This window comes from Acipenser ruthenus, chromosome 7 (assembly GCF_902713425.1).
Source record: "Acipenser ruthenus chromosome 7, fAciRut3.2 maternal haplotype, whole genome shotgun sequence".
Taxonomy (NCBI): Eukaryota; Metazoa; Chordata; class Actinopteri; order Acipenseriformes; family Acipenseridae; genus Acipenser; species Acipenser ruthenus.
This window is the reverse complement of record NC_081195.1, coordinates 55,286,129-55,307,797: the sequence shown is the minus strand read 5'-3', so window position 1 is coordinate 55,307,797 and position 21,669 is coordinate 55,286,129. Positions and strand designations below refer to the sequence as shown.

The 21,669-nt window shown below is 38.5% G+C and overlaps 1 protein-coding gene across 2 annotated transcripts in view; it reads right to left on the bottom strand.

The window, feature by feature from the left end:
- The window catches only part of LOC117415271 (exocyst complex component 4-like), a 133,247-nt gene extending 112,154 nt beyond the window's left edge, over window positions 1-21,093 (bottom strand). For both annotated transcript variants that reach the window (XM_034025390.3, XM_034025391.3), the window contains exons 1-7: window positions 20,950-21,093; window positions 19,635-19,824; window positions 18,256-18,450; window positions 12,503-12,681; window positions 7,697-7,806; window positions 3,995-4,238; window positions 975-1,152 (exon numbers count right to left, since the gene is read on the bottom strand). In XM_034025390.3, coding sequence (XP_033881281.1) covers window positions 975-1,152; window positions 3,995-4,238; window positions 7,697-7,806; window positions 12,503-12,681; window positions 18,256-18,450; window positions 19,635-19,824; window positions 20,950-21,029 — 1,176 coding nt within the window. In that variant the 5' untranslated portion in view covers window positions 21,030-21,093. The remainder of the gene's footprint in view (window positions 1-974; window positions 1,153-3,994; window positions 4,239-7,696; window positions 7,807-12,502; window positions 12,682-18,255; window positions 18,451-19,634; window positions 19,825-20,949) is intronic.
- Between the last annotated feature and the right edge of the window lie 576 nt (window positions 21,094-21,669).

Here is a 21,669-nt window from a genome sequence, read left to right as displayed (position 1 = left end):
GCAGTGAAGTTTTACCTCGGCTGTGGCGCATTACAGTGCACTGAATGCTTTGACGTTGCTCAGTCCTGGCATAACTTAACTACGGTATAGCTCGAGGGCCATGCAAAAAAAAAAACGCAATTGCATATATTATTATAGTTTCCCATAAACATAGGAATTTAAACCTCGTAAATAACTTTTGAATTTTTTTTTTTTTTTTTTTTAAATACTTCGAGGTTTGGGGGGGGGGGGGGTTCGGGGCGGGTGCCCACCCCAGCCCCCCAGCCCCCCCCCAATGGCGCCCCTGCATGCATGTTAGATTTTTATTCAGATTGTTATAAAAATATTTGCAAAACAGTTCTAGTATTTTTTTTTTTTTTTTTTTTTTTTTAATACAAATAAACTCTGAAAATTCTACTTAAAATAAAAATAAAAAATACTATTTCTATTTTAATATAGGTATTTTGCAAATAGCAAATAGCATTTTTCATGCAACTACAATATAATGTTAAATGATTAAATGACATAAAATACACATTTCCAGTAATGAATAACTAGAATACACATATTTTTAAACAAAACTAACATCCCTTAATTATGTTACAATAACCATATGCGAATCTCAGCCTCTGTTAATCATGCATATTCATGAGCCTAATCCCCCTCTGTCATGTTGCCCGTCTCCAAATGTTTATCCCAGCAGCATTAAGTTATCAGTATTGAAACATGTTGTCTCTAAGTTCCCAACAGAATTCCCAACAGTATGACAGTGTTTCCGTCCATTACATTTATTTAAAACCAACAGCTAAAATCTAGACATATAAAAAACGAACCGTCTATAAAGCCCAAGTCTGGAAAAGATTTCAGATTGAACTGGATTTGACTAATGTTACGCAGGAGAGCTAGACATATTTGCTCATGATGATTAATAGTTCTTTTGTGAAGGAGATCGTGCAGTTAAGTAAAAACCACAGTTACTCGTGTCTTACTCCTACCTGCAACACACTCTGTATTTTGGCCGATACGTCGGCCATGTCGTACAGCTTGATCACTCCCTCTTTAGGGCCAGTCGGAGAAACTACGATCTGGTGAAGATGTCCCAGGACTATGCTGTGTGCTGCAGCAACTGCATTGAATTTGTCAAACAGCAATTCCAGCAACTCCAGCAACAACCTGTAAATACACAATAGAAAAGCATCTTAAACTGAGCAGTCAGAGATACTTCTGCCAAACACTTTCTGTGCTACAAGACTGATCAACGCTGCCTACCCAAGTGGTAGGCTACAAAACCCCCTTTGAATCCAGATGCTTAGTAAGCACAGTCTTCCACAAATTGGTCCGTGTCTGCAGCATCCCTTTTGCTTGTTTTGTAGCTTCACCTCATTTACTGCAGATTCCAGGTTCACAATGGTTCAGAACCTCAACTAACATTTTATTCTCTTTCAATATTTTTGTAGTTGGCTATTTAAGTCACTTATGCTTTTTATTGGGTCTAAATTATGTCTACACAGATCATTTAACAGACGCAACAACTTTTTTCAAAGGTTTAAGTTAGGGTACGCAGGCTGAGTGTTTGCATATGCCTGCTAGTGCTAGTAGCAGCACCTTTCATCAACAACACTAGACACCTGAACACCAGGACTATATATAAAGCCACAGTTATCTCTACTGCATACTATCAGAAATAATCACATAAGTCTTGTCATAAACTTTTGATTTATGTTACTATATTAATTATTAAGGGATGTTAATAGGAACCATCTATATGAAGAAAAGTGTGATGAGCTCCTGAAAATGGCTTAGTGCTGAGACTGCCAACGCTTGTTCATTGAACAAAATATGTGGTTTCGGTTCAGTTTTATCTTTTGTCAGTATCGCTCGATTTGGAACTTTTTAAAAGGTGTTGGTTTTTGGTTGGGAAAATCATAACTGTTTTTTTATAACTAATTTAAATTAAATATGATACCAGAAACAAGATTTGATCTCACTTTGAAGGGCGAGTAGTCATTTGATTTCTCACTTCTATAATCATTCTGACTCTGTACTGAAAAGGTGCCAGCAACTAGAGCCCCTTTCACACTGGCACTCCTACCCGGGTCCGAAAGAACTTGTCTTTCAAACTACATTTCAGCCAAGTCTGATTAAAGCATTCAGAATCCTAAAAGGTATAGACAATGTAGACCCAGGGGACTTTTTTGACCTGAAAAAAGAAACAAGGACCAGGGGTCACAAATGAAAATTAGATAAAGGGGCATTCAGAACAGAAAATAAGAGGCACTTTTTTTCACAGAGAATTGTGAGGGTATGGAACCAACTCCCCAGTAATGTTGTTGAAGCTGACACCCTGGGATCCTTCAAGAAGCTGCTTGATGAGATTCTAGGATCAATAAGCTACTAACAACCAAATGAGCAAGATGGGCTGAATGGCCTCCTCTCGTTTGTAAACTTTCTTATGTTCTTATGTTGCTGCTACCCAGCAATTCTTAGCTACTTCTGCTCAGACACGCTGGTTTAAGGTTCATTCAGACAGCAGTGGCAGAGAAGTCAGCCATTGTAACAGTGCCTTATCATACCTGATCTGAAAAACACTGCAACTACACCAAGGAAAGTAATCAGAATGTCACTTTTTCAAAACAAGGTACACATCATGTTCTTTAAATCTTAAGAAACCTTTGAAATAATACATGCAAGATTATGGATATTCCTAGTTTCTGACTGAAATGTTTTTTTTTTTTTTTTTAACTCCCACCTGACTTGAGAAAAGGTGTTTGTTGTTATGCTGAAAGGCACCCAGTAGTAACTGTATGGCTGAATTTTAATGAAAGGTGACATCTATTGGTCCCAATTGCACAATTATAAATTGTGATTTTATTGATTATAGTTTCAAGAAGGCTGTTAAGACTCTTTTCTGTAAAGAAACAACTGACCTAAAAGCAAAGTAATTGCTACTTTAATTTGTCTTCCGTTATCATCTGTCACTTAACTTCTGCATTGGGGCCATTAGCCACAATTACCACTCGTATAGCTATGTTAGCCAAACTTAAGGAAGAAAAATTTAAACTTAAAACAGGATAGGTATCTTGTCTTAATCATAGTGGTAGTATCACCATTATTTCTATGAAAGTAAGGAAGCCAAGTTAATAAATTGGCTTCATAACTTATTCTTTGTATTCATAAAGTTTACCAAGTCTGACAGACAAATCACATTAAAGTGTATTTGATCTCTGACCTTAAAAGAATATGTTTACAAAAGCTTATACAGCTTCAAAAACAGACTATTAAAGTCTAAATGCAGTAGTCTCCGCGTATAAGAACACCTCCTCAGAGCACACTTCACCTAGGTGAACACCCTTGTGGTGAAACAGATTTTTCCCCCTTGTAAATGCTCCGTCTAAAGGAACAGGAACTTCGCTTAAAAGAACAAGGCAAGGCAAGCAATTCATTCACAATTTACACAGTACTGTTTTGTAACCTGATAACTCATCATTAAACTAAAATGGTTTCTTCGATCTTTTCAAAAGCGACTTGTCATCGCGAGAGAGTGTCTTGATGCACACTGATCGGTTTATTAAATCTTTTCAGAACCACTGTCATATCATTGACTCGTTTTGTATTCCGATATCCACGAGTGCTCCTCATCACTACAAAATGGCATGTAAACAAATGGCGAAATGCAGCGCTGTTTCTCTTGCTACAGAAAGTTGGAAATTGTTTGAGCTCCTGAAAAAAAACTGAAATCAGAAACAAGTCGCCAAGCAATTTGGTGTTTTCCGTTCTGGTGAGTTGCTTCACCATTCTGTTAAATAATTTTGTGCATGTCTTGAATATTGCTCCTGTACAGGTATTCATAATTAATCTAGAGCTGCTGCTGCATTTTTTAATGTGTCTAGGGGTGCTGTGTTAATTCAGTTGTTAGTTTATTAATGTTAGTTTGTCTGTTATTTTATTCTGAAGTTCATTAAGAACTTGACATAATTATGGCTAATACATTCAATTGTGGTCTTCTGCAACTTACCTGGGCTGATTCTCCTGAGACAGACTCTCTCCCCTTTGGTAAGCATTGTCTGCTATCTGTGTGGTGGACCTTTTGACAATCTGCTTCAGCTCTGGCTCGAGGCGGTCTATGATTGCCTTGATTGTCTCTGGGATCTTCTTGAGTTTGGCCAAGCCCTTGATGAGGACGCCCATGAACATGGCACTGTTCTCCTCGGGGTCCACATCCAGGTCTTCCTTTATCTCCTGCAGACTCATCTCTCGAACTAGAAAACATAGCGGCAGATTACCAGTGCAATCCACACAGTCTAAAACACACACAAGCAAACAGGGTTTTATTAAAAAGGTATGATGATCTATTATTTTAATAAGAATACTGAAACTGGGGCTTGGGCAAAAAAAGCACTTTAGCTGTGTTCTCTGTTTCAATATAAAGCCTCAACAAGAATCAGTTCCATTAATAAGCATTAACATGTATGTATCATGGCTTACAACAACAGCAAGTGAAATAGAAAGTCTTAACAGTCTCCGGTTTTAGTATCATGTACGTGTATGTGGAATAACTACGTGTATCAAATTTTTATGAAATTGCAATCTATAAGTGGTTACCAAGGTACTGACTTCATACATAGACAGAGGTCATTAAGCCCAGCACTCGGTCAATGGCCTAGATTCCGATACACGCAAAAATAGCATCCAACCAAGGTTCATCTCAGAGACATGTGTACAGGCACATCATGGCCAGAACAGAGTTACAGTTACATTTGTTTTACAGTGGGACAGATTTTTTCTATAATTTCTTTGCTCAAATAGCAGAATAATAAAAGACCAAATTCTTACGATAAGTTAATGGATTTTAGTTTATCAACTGGTGTTTGTACAGTAATTACTACAATTACCCACAACACATTAGGTATGTGCAGGCCATTAAAGCATATTTGCATTTACAAAAAAAATAAATCAATTCAATTAAAAGCTTACTGTCATTACAGTACATTTAGATCAAGTGACAGCTAATTGCAAGCTTTTCAGGTAATGTTTGGAATTAGTCAGGAAATTACTTCCACCCTGTTTTAAATGTCTGTAGGTTTTATCTTTTTTTTTTTACCTTTATTGCAAATTTCCTGTAAACAAAAATAATTAAGGATGATCTAATAGCAAACAAAGAAGTGGCGGAGGTATTTTTAAAATCTGATAAAGCGTCAGAAAAGATGCCAACTTACAAACTATCAGTATGGAAACTACTGAAAGGATCTTATTTGGCTTGAAAAAGAAAGACAGTATATCATAAGCATATCAAACCAATCCTAAGGGTTTAGCTTCATTTCCATTCAACTAAACGTTGATGTCCCCACTGGTATAAAGTAAACCTTTAGTTAAAACATGTAAATTCCTAGTTTGCATATACCGGATTCTGTCGAGTCAACGCCCATGTTTGAACTATCGCCCCACCAACACTTTCAGCTGAATGTCAATTTTTCACCGTTTCTAATAACCATGCACAAAAAATAAAAAAATAAAAAAAATAACCATGCGCAAATAATGCCTGAGATTTCAAATATTGTGCTTCAAGGGAGTAGAACAAGCTGTGCAGTACAGTAGTTGCTCTGTGCATTGATTGAATACATTGTAAGCACTTTTCGTTTTGGATCCGACAATACAGACCCTGAGAGCGATTGATTACGCTTTCCTGTTAGGCTACAAACCATTTTTTTTTTTTTTTTTTTTTTTACACAATAAGACTTCAGCTTTAAAGGTTAATGTGTGTTTTATGAACATTTAAAATTACATTACAGTTGACTTACGCAGCACCCTTTTTTCAGGCAAACCCTTTACTTTGTATTACACCATTTAACACTAGAACCGCCGCGGTTATACTCATACCTAAAACCGCCGCCGGCAGTCATTATGATGATTACAATTTAAATATCAATATTAAAATGAAAGACAAACTATCGACTACAACTCAAAAGTTTCATTCAACACATCATATCAAACATCTTTACAGCTGAAACGCCGTATTTAAATGAACAATTAAACATAAAAGGGGTTATTTTCTAACTTACCACATACAAAGCACTACTTCAAAAAATGAAAAACTATAATAAACATTTCAAAAGAAACTAGTGTGTAAACAGGTATATATGTACATACAAAACTGTAAAAACGAGTCGTTTTTAATTAAAAATGAAAGTATGTTTTCTATTGTGTGTGTGTGTGTGTGTGTGTGTGTGTGTGTGTGTGTGTGTGTGTGTGTGTGTGTGTGTGTGCGCGCGCGCGCGTGTGTGTGTGTGTCACTCGGTGCAGCACAGAATCCAGGTTGAGCTGCTGCAGCCTGCAGCTTTGTAGTTTTCTGATTGAAATGTTTCTGCCGAAGCGCTGTGGCTAGCTTCAAGATGAAATCTCTGCTACTGATATTTCATTCATTCCTTGTACAAAACGAAGGAATTCATGGCTGCTAAGTCCAGTAGAGATAACAACAGGCTTGTATATAAAAAATACAATAGAATATGTTAGGTTATATTCAAAATAAAAAAAATGTATTGTAAAAGTCAGTCAAAGGTAGAGGGGATTATAACATTTTTTTTTTTTTGGGGGGGATCCTGCCTTTCAAACGCCATCAGGGTATTTAATACGTTTTTAAGAAAAGTCAAGAACGGACAACCGTGTATCTTTCACACACGCAGAGTAATTTACATTTTAAAAGTGAAAACTGCAACTGCACTTGATTCTTTAGCGTAACTGTGTGCTGTGCTTTACCTTTTGAATTTTAAACATGCCTAATTCTCAATGTAATCTATCTAGCTAATGTTAAAAATATTACAGTAATATTCCTTGTTATTTCGCCCCTGTCTTGAGTCAATGCCCCTCCCCCACTTTTGCCTTTACATCAACTCCACGCACCCGGCAGAATAAAGTATTTCTTTTGAAGGGCTGGTGTCTGCTTTTGACCTGGAATAGCACAGAAAAGTCTACACAGAGGCATCCCCATTATCTGTATGAAAGATAAAGCATGTGCTCTACTGTGACCCTACACAGTGGTCCATGGTTAAAGAAAGGGGCTTGTAAGCAGGAGGTCCCCGGTTCAAATCCCTGCTCTCACTGACTCATTGTGTGACCCTGAGCAAGTCACTTAACCTCCCTGTGCTCTGTCTTTCGGGTGAGATGTTGTTATAAGTGACTCTGCAGCTGATGCATAGTTCACCCACCCTAGTCTCTGTAAGTCTTCTTGGATAAAGGCGTCTGCTAAATAAACGAATAATAACATAAACAAATAATAATAATATCCTAATGGTTTTAATGATTTCTGTGATGTATGTACTAATGATATCATTACTACAACAGTCTGAATACAATAGAGAAACTTAAAAATAACTGCAAAAAATCGAAATACTCCTCTTGACATTTATTAAACATCAAAAATGTCAAAGGTTATACGAATTTCCAGCATCATTTTCCATGTTGTTTTTCCAAACGTGAAACAGATTTTATCTTGTTACTGAGTGGAACGGTATTCAATTGTTTAAACCCGAACCACTGTATTTTATCGACATCAAGGACAAAACTTCTCTGAAAAATACCTTTCCAATTATACAGTACACCAATAGTGTAAGAAATGTAAGTATAGCAATCAGATCTTGGTCTCTAGATAATGAACACCTCTTTTTCGCACTCTTCATATATGAAAGCAAAATGAGTCCTTTTGGTGCAGACTACTCCTTACCAGTCACAGCCCCAGGAGTGTTGTACTGTGAGGCATCCAGGAATTTCCGGGGGGTTGACAAGTTGGTGACATCAATCAGGGGAACTGGAGAGGTGTCTTTTGCAGATGAGCTTCATTGAATACAAATACAATGGTTAGTGAAGTATCCTTAAAACACTTTAATATCTTTTGATCAATGAAAGACATAATTTTTTCTTTTTTTTCTCTTTAAATGTGGGTCAAGATGTTACAGCTGACGTGAAAGCTCTAAAACAACAAGTAATGATTCATCTGCCATCATTTTATTATGCATGTACAGACGTGCTCAAATTTGTTGGTACCCCTCCACAAAAAACGAAGAATGCACAATTTTCTTTGAAATAACTTGAAACTGACAAAAGTAATTGGCATCCACCATTGTTTATTCCATATTTAATAGAAATCAGACTTTGCTTTTGATTTTTTATTCAACATAATATTGTAAATAATAAAACAAATGAAAATGGCATGGACAAAAATGATGGGACCGCTAACCTAATATTTTGTTGCACAACCTTTAGAGGCAATCACTGCAATCAAACGTTTTCTGTAGCTCTCAATGAGACTTCTGCACCTGTTAACAGGTAGTTTGGCCCACTCTTCCTGAGCAAACTGCTCCAGCTGTCTCAGGTTTGATGGGTGCCTTCTCCAGACTGCAAGTTTCAGCTCTTTCCATAGATGTTCAATAGGATTCAGATCAGGACTCATAGAAGGCCACTTCAGAATAGTCCAATGTTTTGTTCTTATCCATTCTTGGGTGCTTTTAGCTGTGTGTTTTGGGTCATTATCCTGTTGGAGGACCCATGACCTGTGACTGAGACAGAGCTTTCTGACACTGGGCAGTACGTTTCGCTCCAGAATGTCTTGATAGTCTTGAGATTTCATTGTGCCCTGCACAGATTCAAGGCACCCTGTGCCAGGCGCAGCAAAGCAGCCCCAAAACATAACCGAGCCTCCTCCATGTTTCACTGTAGGTATGGTGTTCTTTTCTTTGAAAGCTTCATTTTTTCATCTGTGAACATAGAGCTGATGTGACTTGCCAAAAAGCTCCAGTTTTGACTCATCTGTCCAAAGGACATTCTCCCAGAAGGATTGTGGCTTGTCAATATGCATTTTAGCAAATTCCAGTCTGGCTTTTTTATGTTTTTCTTTCAAAAGTGGAGTCCTCCTGGGTCTTCTTCCATGGAGCCCACTTTCGCTCAAAAAGCGACGGATGGTGTGATCAGAAACTGACGTACCTTCACCTTGGAGTTCAGCTTGTATCTCTTTGGCAGTTATCCTTGGTTCTTTTTCTACTATTCGCACTATCCTTCTGTTCAATCTGGGGTCGATTTTCCTCTTGCGGCCGCGCCCAGGGAGGTTGGCCACAGTTCCATGGACCTTAAACTTCTTAATAATATTTGCAACTGTTGTCACAGGAACATCAAGATGCTTGGAGATGGTCTTGTAGCCTTTACCTTTACCATGCTTGTCTATTATTTTCTTTCTGATCTCCTCAGACAACTCTCGCCTTTGTTTTTTCTGGTCCATGTTCAGTGTGGTGCACACAATGATACCAAACAGCACATTGACTACTTTTCTCCATTTAAATAGGCTGAATGACTGATTACAAGATTGGAGACATGTGTGATATTAATTAAAGAAACTAATTAGTTTGAAATATCACTATAATCCAATTATTTATTCTCTTTTCTAAGGGGTACCAACAAATGTGTCCAGGCCATTTTAGAATATCTTTGTAGAATAAGCAATAATTCATCTCTTTTCACAGCTTCTTTGCTTTATTCTATGACATACCAAAGGCATGCAAGTATACATGATAAAATAGCTTTTAATTTCATCACTTTTCAGGAGGAATGAAGCATTATTTCAATGAGCTGTAAGGGTACCAACAAATTTGAGCACGTCTGTATATTAGGTAAGTATACAGCTATGGAATTCCCATACTAGAACAATTGACCTGACGCTACAAAACAGAGACATGTATCATATTCAGAACTAAGCACTCAACCCAAGTGTATTTTACGTCAAGGGTAGGAAAAATGAGCAGAGCTGCACCATTTAATGCTCAGGACTTTTCCACTACTCTTGACCAGAGGGTCGTGGGTTCACCCAGGTGAGGGACACTGCTGCTGTACCCTTGAGCAAGGTACTTTACCTAAACTGCGCCAGTAAAAACCCAACTGTATAAATGGGTAATTGTATTTAAAAATTATGTGATATCTTGTAACAATTGTAAGTCGCCCTGGATAAGGGCGTCTGCTAAGAAATAAATAATAATTAAAAAAAGCATAACAAATATAGAGAAAATGTAATACTAGCTGTGCCATCAATGCATTTGCCAAGGTCTCAGAAACAAGCATTTCTTACAGTACCTGCCCCAGAAGCCTTCAGGCTTAGGAAGGAGGTTACCTTGGTTAGGCCAAGACATAAGAAGAATAGGGCCCAGCTATCACTGCAAGCACTGATGCACTTGGACTAAACATCCTTGCTGTCAACTCCTGCCTTAACCAAACAGAGAACCACACAACTCCAAGTAAATGCTATTGCACACCTGAATGGTGTAAAGAAAAATCATATAAAAAAAAGAATATAAAAAGGATAACTTTTGTTGCAATGAAAAATAAAACAAATTTACTCTTATCTACAATACTGCTTGCAAGATAAATAGAATACTATTTGGGTTATAATTTCACTTAAATATTAGTTTTCATCCTTAATTAAAAAATATATTTCAATCAAAAAACAACTCTACATGGCCCATTGGATTCATCATGTACCCTTACATTGCTGAAAACAAACATTTTAATTTAATTTGGCTTAACAACTTCAGTTATTACAGTACACTAAATACGCAATATAAAAAAGCAGCAAAATAATAAATTAATTGCCTGGTTGAAATGGAAGCCGCTGCACTGAGAGAGGTCAGTGGCTTGCAAATGGCAATTCTTTATGCCCCTTGGATGATAAAACTGTCAATAAAAAAATACATTCTAACTCATTTACAAAACACATTAGATCCAATAACGTAAGCAGAGGGCCTAATAAAGTCTATAGCCTAAGCATAATGTGCTTGATACAGCATTTATTTATTATTGTCTTGTATGATGATGCTCTTTGCCCCATGTTGTAAGGTTAAAGGCCAGAACTTTAATCACCACATTTAAGTTTAAGTTTATTTCAGTACAGCAAAGCACAGTTTAATTCTGGGGTGATTATTCCTTTTTATTGCTAATGAGTCATTCCATCAACTCAACCAGAGCCGTTGCCCGACCGTCTCAGATTTTGCTAGAAAAATTCACCTGGGAGTTTTCGGGCCCGCTGAGTTCAGAAATGCTAATCAATTTCCCCTTCGAGCTGTGACCTGGCAAAGGTCAACCGAAAGTGAAAAATTGACCCTGACCAGAAAAATCACCCTGGGCTCAACTTAGACCCTACCATCATGTGTAGCACCTTGTTTGACTCGTAATGAATAGGGCTTGAGAGAAAAACATGTACATCTACAAGCAAAATATTTTGGTACTGCCAAAAGTGGGTTAGGTGCTCCTGGTATTTTTTTCTCGAAAATCCTATTCATTACGAGTCGAACAAGGTGCTACATATGATGGTAGCGTCTAAGTTGAGCCCAGGGTGATTTTTCTGGTCAGAGTCACTTTTGGTTGACCTTTGCCAGGTCACAGCTCGAAGGGGAAATTTAAAAAAAAAAAAAAAACCCCCAGGTGAATTTTTCTAGCAAAATGCCCCTTTTCTGGTTGAGCTGGTGTGGAATGACCCTAATGAGAGTAAGATCTGCTTTTTATTGCCAGTATGAGAAAAAATACTTTCATTTCAGATCCCTGCTTTTTATACAATAGTGTATAATGCCACATAATAGCCATCAGTCCAATTTGGCCAAAGATCACTTACATGTATCACATTTTTATACAGTTGCTGTATATTATTCCAGTCACCTCCAATACTTCACTGACTGTATATGATTTGACAGCCCTCCATTCTGCCTATGGTTCTTTGTTTTTTTCTGCAGTCCCACCTCTCATCTCTAGTAGGGACTGAACATAAGAAAGTTTACAAACGAGAGGAGGCCATTCAGCCCATCTTGCTCGTTTGGTTGTTAGTAGCTTATTGATCCCAGAATCTCATCAAGCAGCTTCTTGAAGGATCCCAGGGTGTCAGCTTCAACAACATTACTGGGGAGTTGGTTCCAGACCCTCACAATTTAACTTTCTCCAACAGTGCAAGTTAGAGAGACAGAGATCGACCAGCCTGCACTGCCAAAGCTGTGTTCAGACTACAACCGATTTCAGACCAATTCAACAGAAAATAGTTCTGACAAGAACGAAACCAACATATAGTTATATCGAGATCACTTACAGATAAAATATATACCTTGTTATACAATAAATATTACAATATAGTCTGATATGTATTTAGTCATGTATTTCTTTGTGAAAGAGAATATACAGAATTGTATCATTACATAAATCAGTGGCTTTGTCCAGGACATTAAAAGACCATTATTGAACCGATTTGTCTATTCAGGCTTTACTTAAACCGATCTTGTGCAAATCTGCTCCCCAGCAGGTATGAATTGAACTGGCTTCTGACTAATCTGAGGGTTAGTGTGAACAGTAAGATAGGTCTGGAATCAGTCTCCGGTCAGTTTTATAGCCTAGTCTGAGCACAGCTTAACTTGGGCCAATAGTGTCTCAGTTCAGACTGGTTTGATCTTCCCTCCAAAACAATAATAATAATAATAATAATAATAATAATAATAATAATACCACTTACCTGCCCTTTTCCTTATTCTTATTCCCCACACGGCTTGTGGATTTGATATACAGATGCCTGTGTAGTTCATCAATGAGGACCATGTGCATGTTTAGCTTCTTCATGTGGAGTTCCAGTCGCAGGTCACTGAGACCCTCCACCTGAAGAAGAGGGCCTTCTAAAGAGTTCACTGCAGAGACCTAGCAGGAGAACAGAACAGAAGAATTGAGTGTTGCTGCAGCTCATTGCCTTGGGAATAAACAGTAGGAACTGAAGCTGCAAATTTGTATGAAAAGAATCCGCAACAACTGGAAAAAATATATTCTGGAACATAACGCAAAAAAAAAGAAATGCATACATTTAAGAAACATTTTATTCAATTATTTTGTTGATAAAAGTATTACAACAAGTGCTACGTAAAACAGGCAAAACTGTGTTTGTGTATTATCAAGAGAGCAGGGCTTCTCCCTGTGGCGCCGGAGGCAGCGGGGCCTCTCCCTGTGGCGCCGGAGGCAGCGGGGCCTCTCCCTGTGGCGCCGGAGGCAGCGGGGCCTCTCCCTGTGGCGCCGGAGGCAGCGGGGCCTCTCCCTGTGGCGCCGGAGGCAGCGGGGCCTCTCCCTGTGGCGCCGGAGGCAGCGGGGCCTCTCCCTGTGGCGCCGGAGGCAGCGGGGCCTCTCCCTGTGGCGAAGGTGGTGCTACACACTCCGGCAGTGGTGGCGCTGGCAGTGGCAATGCTGACATCAGCACGGGGCACTTCGGCAGCCCCCACTCCCCGCAGGCGGGACACCAACTCAAGACCTTGAGAGCGCTGAGGTAGGCATCCCAGCTGCCCTCCGGCAGTGGTTCCTCCTCCTCCTCCTCCGAGAGGGTGCAGTTGACCGGGAAGTGCCCTCACTCCCTGCAGGTGGGGCACCAACTCGAGACCTTGAGCGCACTGAAGTAGGCGTCCCAGCTGCCCTCCTATCATGTAGCTGGCAGGGGTGCAGGGTAGTGCAGCAGTGACGACAGTGGCTCCTCCCACTGGTGCTGGCACAGGCTTCTCTGTTGGGAGGGGGCAGTTGAGCACAAAGTTCCCCCACTCCCCGCAGATGAGGCAGTAGCTTGAGGCCCCCCTCTGGCCTCCTCCTCTGGCACTCGGACAGGCAGCACCTCCCTCGCTTGCCCCCGGGACCGGCCACTCGCCCCTTTCTTCATTTCTTTTTCATTTATTTCAAAACTTGTTCTTCTGGTCTGAGTCTCTAGGAGTGCTGTCCCACTTCTAACACCACCTGTGACAGGACAGTGTCACTGACAAGGCTGTTACTTATCAGGAAGACTCAGACACAGAAAAGCTGCAGTGAAACGCTAATGCGCACGTTTGTTTACAACACAGAACAGACAACTTACAAAAACACATTAACAAAACAAAACGGCACAAGGGCAAAAATAAAAACACTCACGGAAACGTAAACACAGGACAGGACAGCATGGAACACAAAACATCTACCTCCACCTCTCACCAACATCAACTAATCATTACTCTAACTAACACCAGTGATCACCCTATTTATACACCTGTGGCTTTTAAATAAAAAAAGATAATTATAGGCCATATTAGCACCCAGCTATCTAAGTGATTAACTCTGATACTTTTACTATTAATTAGCTTTCAACCAAATCTCCCCACTCCTATTTGCATAAAATAAACTGGCAAAAATATAAACAATACCATAGAGTTATCCTGAGCATCAAAAAGGAAATCTGCATTGGTTGCCAAGCAGAAGAATAAAACAATTCATTAGTCCTAAACGTATGATACTGCCCGTCTTTAGTCCATTAGTCCTTATGTTTCAATTCTTACACATTTTTCGTCCTGCCTCAGTGGAGATATTGCAATGTGATACAATAAAAAAAAAAAAAAAAAGTATTACCATTACCAAGATCACATCCAGAGATTATCACTCGCAGAGACATTTGCACGTAAATGGCCCAAATCCCCCCATGTTGAAGTTTATTGCAAGGCATTAATCAATCCTGGGGTTACATGAAAAACAAGGGCTTTTCAGTTTGTTCTTGTTTTCCTCTATGTATAAATAGTAGATCAATGATAGTCATGCCATAATTTACAAACTTTGAGATTACCAAATAGCCACCAGGCTAATTTACAGTAGGTCCCTAAACTGCTTAATAATAATAATAATAATAATAATAATAATAATAATAATAATAATAATAATATATCTATTTTTCTATAGCACCTTTCATAGTGAACCACCAAAGCGCATGCTCAGGGCAGGCTGTGAACTGTGCATTATATGCAGAGTCACTTACAATAGGACACTGATTTAACATCTCATCCGCAGGATGGAGCACAAGGAGGTTAAGTGACTTGCTCAGGGTCACACAGTGAGTCAGTCAGTGGCAGGGGTGGGATTTGAACCGTTGACCTTCTGGTTACAAGCCCTGGACTTTAACCACTGGACCAACACTGCCTCCTCATAGGTTAAATTTATTAAAACTTCACTTATAAACAACCCACTAGTTAAGGAATTCCAAAGGTTGGAATAAAAAAAAAAAAACACATTCTTGGATCCGTTCAGGAGAGAATAGCAACCGTTTTATATTCAACACTACATTGACAATAAGAAACCTTTAAATCTGCCTGTGGTAAGGTGCCTCGCCCGTGTGTGTTTTGTGTTTTATGTTGTATGTGGGATGTTTATATGTATGTGTGTAGTGGTGCACGAAGTGTGGGTTATGTAAAATGTATATTTGTACTTAGGCACAGGTATTGCACAATCATTTCACGTGCAGATTAAAGTGGGTATTTGTGTGGGGGCACGGGGAGTGCACAATTAGTGTCAGTGTTTGTTTCTTTGTCTATTTCTTTTTGCCAACATGCCTTCTGTTTTGTAAAGTGTTTTATTTGTTTAAACCTTTTATTTATAATAAACCGTCGCAACAGCGCACTCACTCACCAGTCCTGTCTTGCTTCCTGGCCTGACGTCACCACCAGCCAGCCTGTTCACACTGCCCTCCTCATTTGCATCCGAGCAATAAAATAACAAGAAGCCACGGTCCACTAAGCTCAACCAAGTCCTATCAGTATACATGACACACTCTACTTTCATTACCACCTCAGTTATTACATGTTTATATTTAATAAATCTTCATTAAACTAAATGAATGTTTTTTATTAGTTGAGCTAATGGCCAAATGATAATGCTCCACAGAGAGATCAGTGCTTGTTGGTGCATTAAGAGAGAGAGCTAAGGTTCTAGGTCAAGTATGTGTCAATGCAAATGAAGCAGCATTAGCTGTAACAGACTAACGTGATATATCACCTCTGAGCTAATAGAATAAAATAAATTAGATACATGTATTGGGATAAGTGTTAGAAAATGTCCACAGCAACCAAAAAAATAAAAATAAAAATAAGAGAACACCACATACAGTACTACAAATGGGATACACAAACATTACCTTATTAGGAGAAATCAACCATGACAGAATGACTAAACAAATATAAAGACGTCTTTGTGTTTTGGTAGTATGGAGAATAAAAGGATACAAAGCGATACCTTCATAAGAAACGATGGTTATAGCCGAGTTTTCCTTTTTTTTTTTTGGTTGGTTGGCTGTTTAGATATTTAAAAAATAGTTTCCTGTCAGCAGCTGTTTCGTGACATTCAGATGATGGGTGACAGTTAAAAGTGTTGTTAGTCACAGCTGTGAAGAGCAATTAAAGTAACTAAGCACTAGTGATGGCAAACAAAAGGGAATAATCAAGTATTGTAGTGATAGGAACAGAATGGTATGATAAATATCCTGTAATGCAGAAAAAGTGGCCTGTAATAAAGATTTCCTCAAAGGCACATATAAAAGATTAAAAGAATACAATACCACATTAAGTGGCAGAGCGTTGTTGCACAATTAACATGAAAAACTAATTTAAAATGTAAAAATTAAACAAATGTTGCCTTACTTACATTCAATGAAGAACGGTTTATATAAAACAAAAACTAGTGATGAATAATGTACGCAAGTGCCAATGGACAGACAGGCAGGTCATCATTTAATATCAAAATGGGTAAGTGGAGTCTGCTTACACCCACTAACACTTCCTTGGTGCTCCAGTGAATAAACCAACTGTGTCCCAAGTGGACCTTTCATTTCAGAAAATGGTTTAAAACATGTTTTTGATTGAGTTAAATAGCTGTAATCGGTAGCACGCAGTGGGAGTTTTTGTCTTTTTCAGATCCTCGTGGTAACAGGGCCATTGTATTCATGGCCATGATCTTGAGAGGTACAGCTTGCTCAAGAGAGACAGTGAGCAAGCGTATGAGTCAAAATGCTACAGTAGGTCTGAAAAAGGCACAACGCCATCCAGGAAGTAATTCCATAAACCAAGGCTGTGCCAAAGAAGATACACTCGTAGACAAAGAACAGCTGTGTGGAGAGCTCTGATCTACTCAGGTCTTCTGATGGAACAGAAGGAGCACCAAAAAGAAGGGATTTGGCCAAAATACAGTACTTAAATATGGAAGATGAGAGGTGCAAGCCTGTAATCACATTTCTTTCACTGACTGAAGTTTATAATGGTCTCAAACTAAGTACTCAGGAGATCATAATTAAATTATGAACATCCATCAGTGTGTGCTGCTGCAGCCCATATTTTGCCCAATTAGATAGAAATGGTCCAATCTTCAAGATTGCACTGCACTTGAATGACAATAAATATTTATATTATTCAGCAATGAGCTATATGGAGCCTCACAAGACTTTTCCAACTAACTCGGGGGTCAGCGTGACCGCCAATGTTTCTCAAAACAGATGTATTTGGCTAACATTTCATCAACAGACGGGCGGCCAATAAGGTGCAATTTCTACTGCCAACATCTATTACAAACGTAAAATCCAATAATCTTCAACAGATCACAACAATCTTTCATCCCATCTCTTTAATTCAACTTAAACTTCACATCATTCCTGAACAGATCAGCTGCCAGTGTTGCATTAATAATTCTATCCAAAATTAATCTTTATGCATTAGAAACAGCAGCTGGAGTATAGTGAGTGATAATGAAACCTGGAACCAGCCATCTTTTGCTGGCATATCAAGACAATGAGGGAATTATAATTTCAATTTAAATGCAGACATCTGAAGCATGCATCACTGGCACAATTACTTCAATTAATCTGAATGGAATATAAAAGATAATAATAAAGAAGGGTGATCCAGTTAGCAGGAATGTTTTTATGTGTCTGCATTAATTAGAGAGGGAGGGATACATTGAATCAATTATATTCATTTCAGGAAGCCTGGATTAAAGGGGTACCTCTCTCCAATGAAAGGGTATAGCAGGTCTAATCTTTTTTTCAGCCTGGGATCAGGTTCTCACCAGACCAAAATGGCCACACCTCTCCAATTCAGAACAAGTTTAAAAGAGAGAAAACTAACATTTAACTTTAGTTAAAGCTGTTTATTATTTGTTTTAATAAGAATACCGGAATCTCTCAATTGTACAAAACAAAAAAGTAGTATGTAGTGCAAACGTGTAAAATAATTCAATTTCCCTACAATATCGAAATAATATTTCTGATAAAACGGCCTCTGTTTTGTACTTTTCACAATTAGAGGCTTCTTGTAATGATAAAGCTTGTACTTCATGCCTGTGTGAAGTAATTCATTCCAAACCAATTCAAATGTATTTTAAAGAAGAATAGATCAATCACCAAATTAAAATTAATACATTTATTAATTGTTATTAACATTTCTTCTACACAGTTCTTACCAGCATATTGGTGGCATGAAGGTAGTGTTTGCTTGACATGCAGTGTTCCAGCCTCTGAGGCACTTGTTTAATATTCTCGATCTCATCCAGCAGATTAAGGACGTGCTTGTGTTCAATCCCCTCGATCCAAAGCTTCCGCAGCTCGTCGCGCTTACAGTGCAGGAGCATCTTACAGGACAGCAGGTTCTCTTTCACCTGCAAGCATAATGGACAGGTTAACGTCACCGTCCTTAATTACTTACTCCAGTAACTGTGGGGGGGGGGGGGGGGGGGGGTTATTTTCTGACTAACTAGTAGTGGAATTTTTTTTGGTTGATTTTAATATCTTATTTGAGACAGCTTTAAGTTAAATAAATAAGAAAAAAGGTCTCGCTACCAAAACTAAAATAGTAATTCGAGTCTCCAATAAAATATTCAGTAGCAACAAAGCCTGGGTTCTCTTAGTATTTTCCAATCATTAACATTATCAGTAATAGATCAAGCATCTCGCTTAGATTTTGTTTGTGTTAATGGCATGCTGGAAGGAGTGCTACATGACCACTGTATAATACTATCATTATGAAGTGCCACAGGGAGTAGGAAATGATGGAGAGCACAGCCTATAGCTTTGCCATAAAAGACACCAGGAAATTCTAAAGATTAAGCAAGCACATCATTACGGACCACTTTCACCAAAACTGATTTCAAGAAGGCTACAATAGTATTATTATTATTATTATTATTATTATTATTATTATTATTATTATTATTATTATTATTTATTTATTTAGCAGACGCCTTTATCCAAGGCGACTTACAGAGACTAGGGTGTGTGAACTATGCATCAGCTGCAGAGTCACTTACAACTACGTCTCACCTGAAAGACGGAGCACAAGGAGGTTAAGGGTCACACAATGAGTCAGTGGCTGAGGTGGGATCTGAACCGGGGAACTCCTGGTTACAAGCCCTTTTCTTTAACCACTGGACCACACAGTATGTGTGCAATTACAAAGCAAACACTGAGGTTACAGATAAGGCAAGCCAATCACTGTAGCCCAGTAAATATACATTAAAAAAAGTAACAAAAAACTAGAAATTTGAGTTTTTGGTGAATAAAAACAAAGCATCTCTGGAGACCTAATGTGAGGACAATGGCATATTCAGATCGAATAATTTGTGTAAAAGATTGTACCATTGATTAAATATTTGTGCCACAGAAACGTTTTCTTTTTTTTTTTTTTTACTGGTCACCACCTGTAATGGAACTTCAGTTTAAAAATCAGTTACAGAATACAGTTGTGTACCAGCTGCAAAGATCATTCATATGGCCAGAGGTTCAAACAATATGGCAGGGAAACTCTTCATTTTTTTACAGCCACACCTTTTAAGAACGTTTTCACCTGTTTGATTTTGTTGCGGGAGTTGGTAATGCGCTCTGTGATGCTCTGGTATGTGCGGATGGCAGTGGTCAGCTCGGTGTAGTGCTGTACAATCTGATCATCCAAGTCCCGGTCACATTTCTCATAGGCTTCCTCCAGACGGCTCTTCTCTACCTCCCTGTCCTGAACATCAGCACTGGTAGACAGTGTTCTAACAAAGTTGAGATATAATACAAGCATTAGTTAACATTAGACAATGATTCAGTATCATCAGCCAGTCAGCTTCTAGCTCTAGGGGGCTTCTAATAGATAATAGATGCCCGCTGGAACGTCACATCATCATGTATGTGATCCTTTATGAACATTTTTGGGTCTATTTTCCTTAAACTTTTCTCAACCGAAGGGTACCCGCTGAATCATTACAAGTTCAAGGTAAAAGAAAATAATGAGAAAAATAAGTGATAGTGTCCTCTCGATGAAGGCTTTACCATATGGTAGCTGTTCTTGACTTTCGTTACTGCCTTCACCTTAGGATGCATAACTCCTGTCGCGTTCAACGACCACACGGTAGAGCCTTCATGGACAGGCACATCGTCAGACACATTGTAGAAATGACCTTGGGAAACATGGGAGCCCTCATTTACACAGTATGTTGTTCTCTGTAATTTTGATTTACCAATGTAGTTGTTTGATTATAACATGTACAAACCTCCTACCTTACTGTTTTACTTAACTAAAGTCATTCCTATTATTTCTGTTTTACTGTATTGTTGGTATTCCAAGGCTGTCATTCCACTTTTAGGTTATTTATTAGACTCTCTACTATCACAGGGATAAGGGGTTTTAGGATCAGTTTATCGGTTTTAAAGATATATGCTGCCATTCCTTTTTGTCAATTGTTTTCAATCGTCATTCCTTTTTTTGTCATTCGTTTTAGTACGTCCCACCTAAGACACTGCATGTAATTACCACTGCTGAAATTAAGTAGTGTTTAATTACAAATAACATTTGACATGAATAAGAAAAGGGGTAAACACCAATGTTAACTTCTATACACAAATTAGTAACCGTTGTGACCTTTCAACCGAACAGGAAATAATACAGATTCTTAAAACGACAATAACAATCAGTGGGTATAAATAATCTCATATAAATCTTTTCTTGATTGGATTCTGAGTTATTATTTCTCGTGACATGCAGTTGTATTATGGTCCAACAGGATATGAAGTAAAGCCTGGCCAACGTTGCACATAATAGTCTTTGAAGAAGCTAACTTTTCTCTACCAGACATTGCACAGCGGTGTGCGTTGTTCCTGTAGTATTTTATCTGCCATACCTGATCACAGAGATGAGTAACCCCGAAGGGTCTTTGCTTTTGCTCATGGCACTCCTGTATCTCCCTGCATCTGCAGCCATTTTTACAGCTACTGCACCCAAACACAGAAACAACCTACCCTGCTCCACGCAGAGAACCAATCAGCAAAGAGTGACTGTCCAATTAAATGTTAATGTAGGTGTGTCTTAACCAACAAGCCCGGTTGAGGTGTCGTTTGCAAAGCATTTTGGGAGTTGTGGTTCTTCCTGTAAAATGGAAGCCTTTAACGAACCACACTAAATCGTTGCTCAATTAAAAAATGGGAATTTGAGTGGTGTTCGAATTATTCAGTTAGTATGGGGTTATCCGTTTTACCCTTTTTTGTAAATTTTTTTGATTATTTGATTGTATTTTGTACTTCAATTTAGAAAATGTAGCTACAACGATACAAATACAACGATATAGAGGAAGGTCCTGCTGCTTTCCGATACCTGGCGGGTCTTTATACTGCCACCCTAAAATGTATGAACTAAAATTTTCACGAAACTCATTTCATTGTATTTTTATTGTATGCACGGTAGTTGGTAGACATTCTAATACGTGGTTCTACCCAGGGGGAAAACCCCAGTTGGATTAACATAGTTAAACAGCGGCAGTATTTACATCTATCAATCTATTTACCAATGTTACAGATGAAACTCCATTTCGTATAGCAGCAATCAGAGCATGTGACCCAGCAGA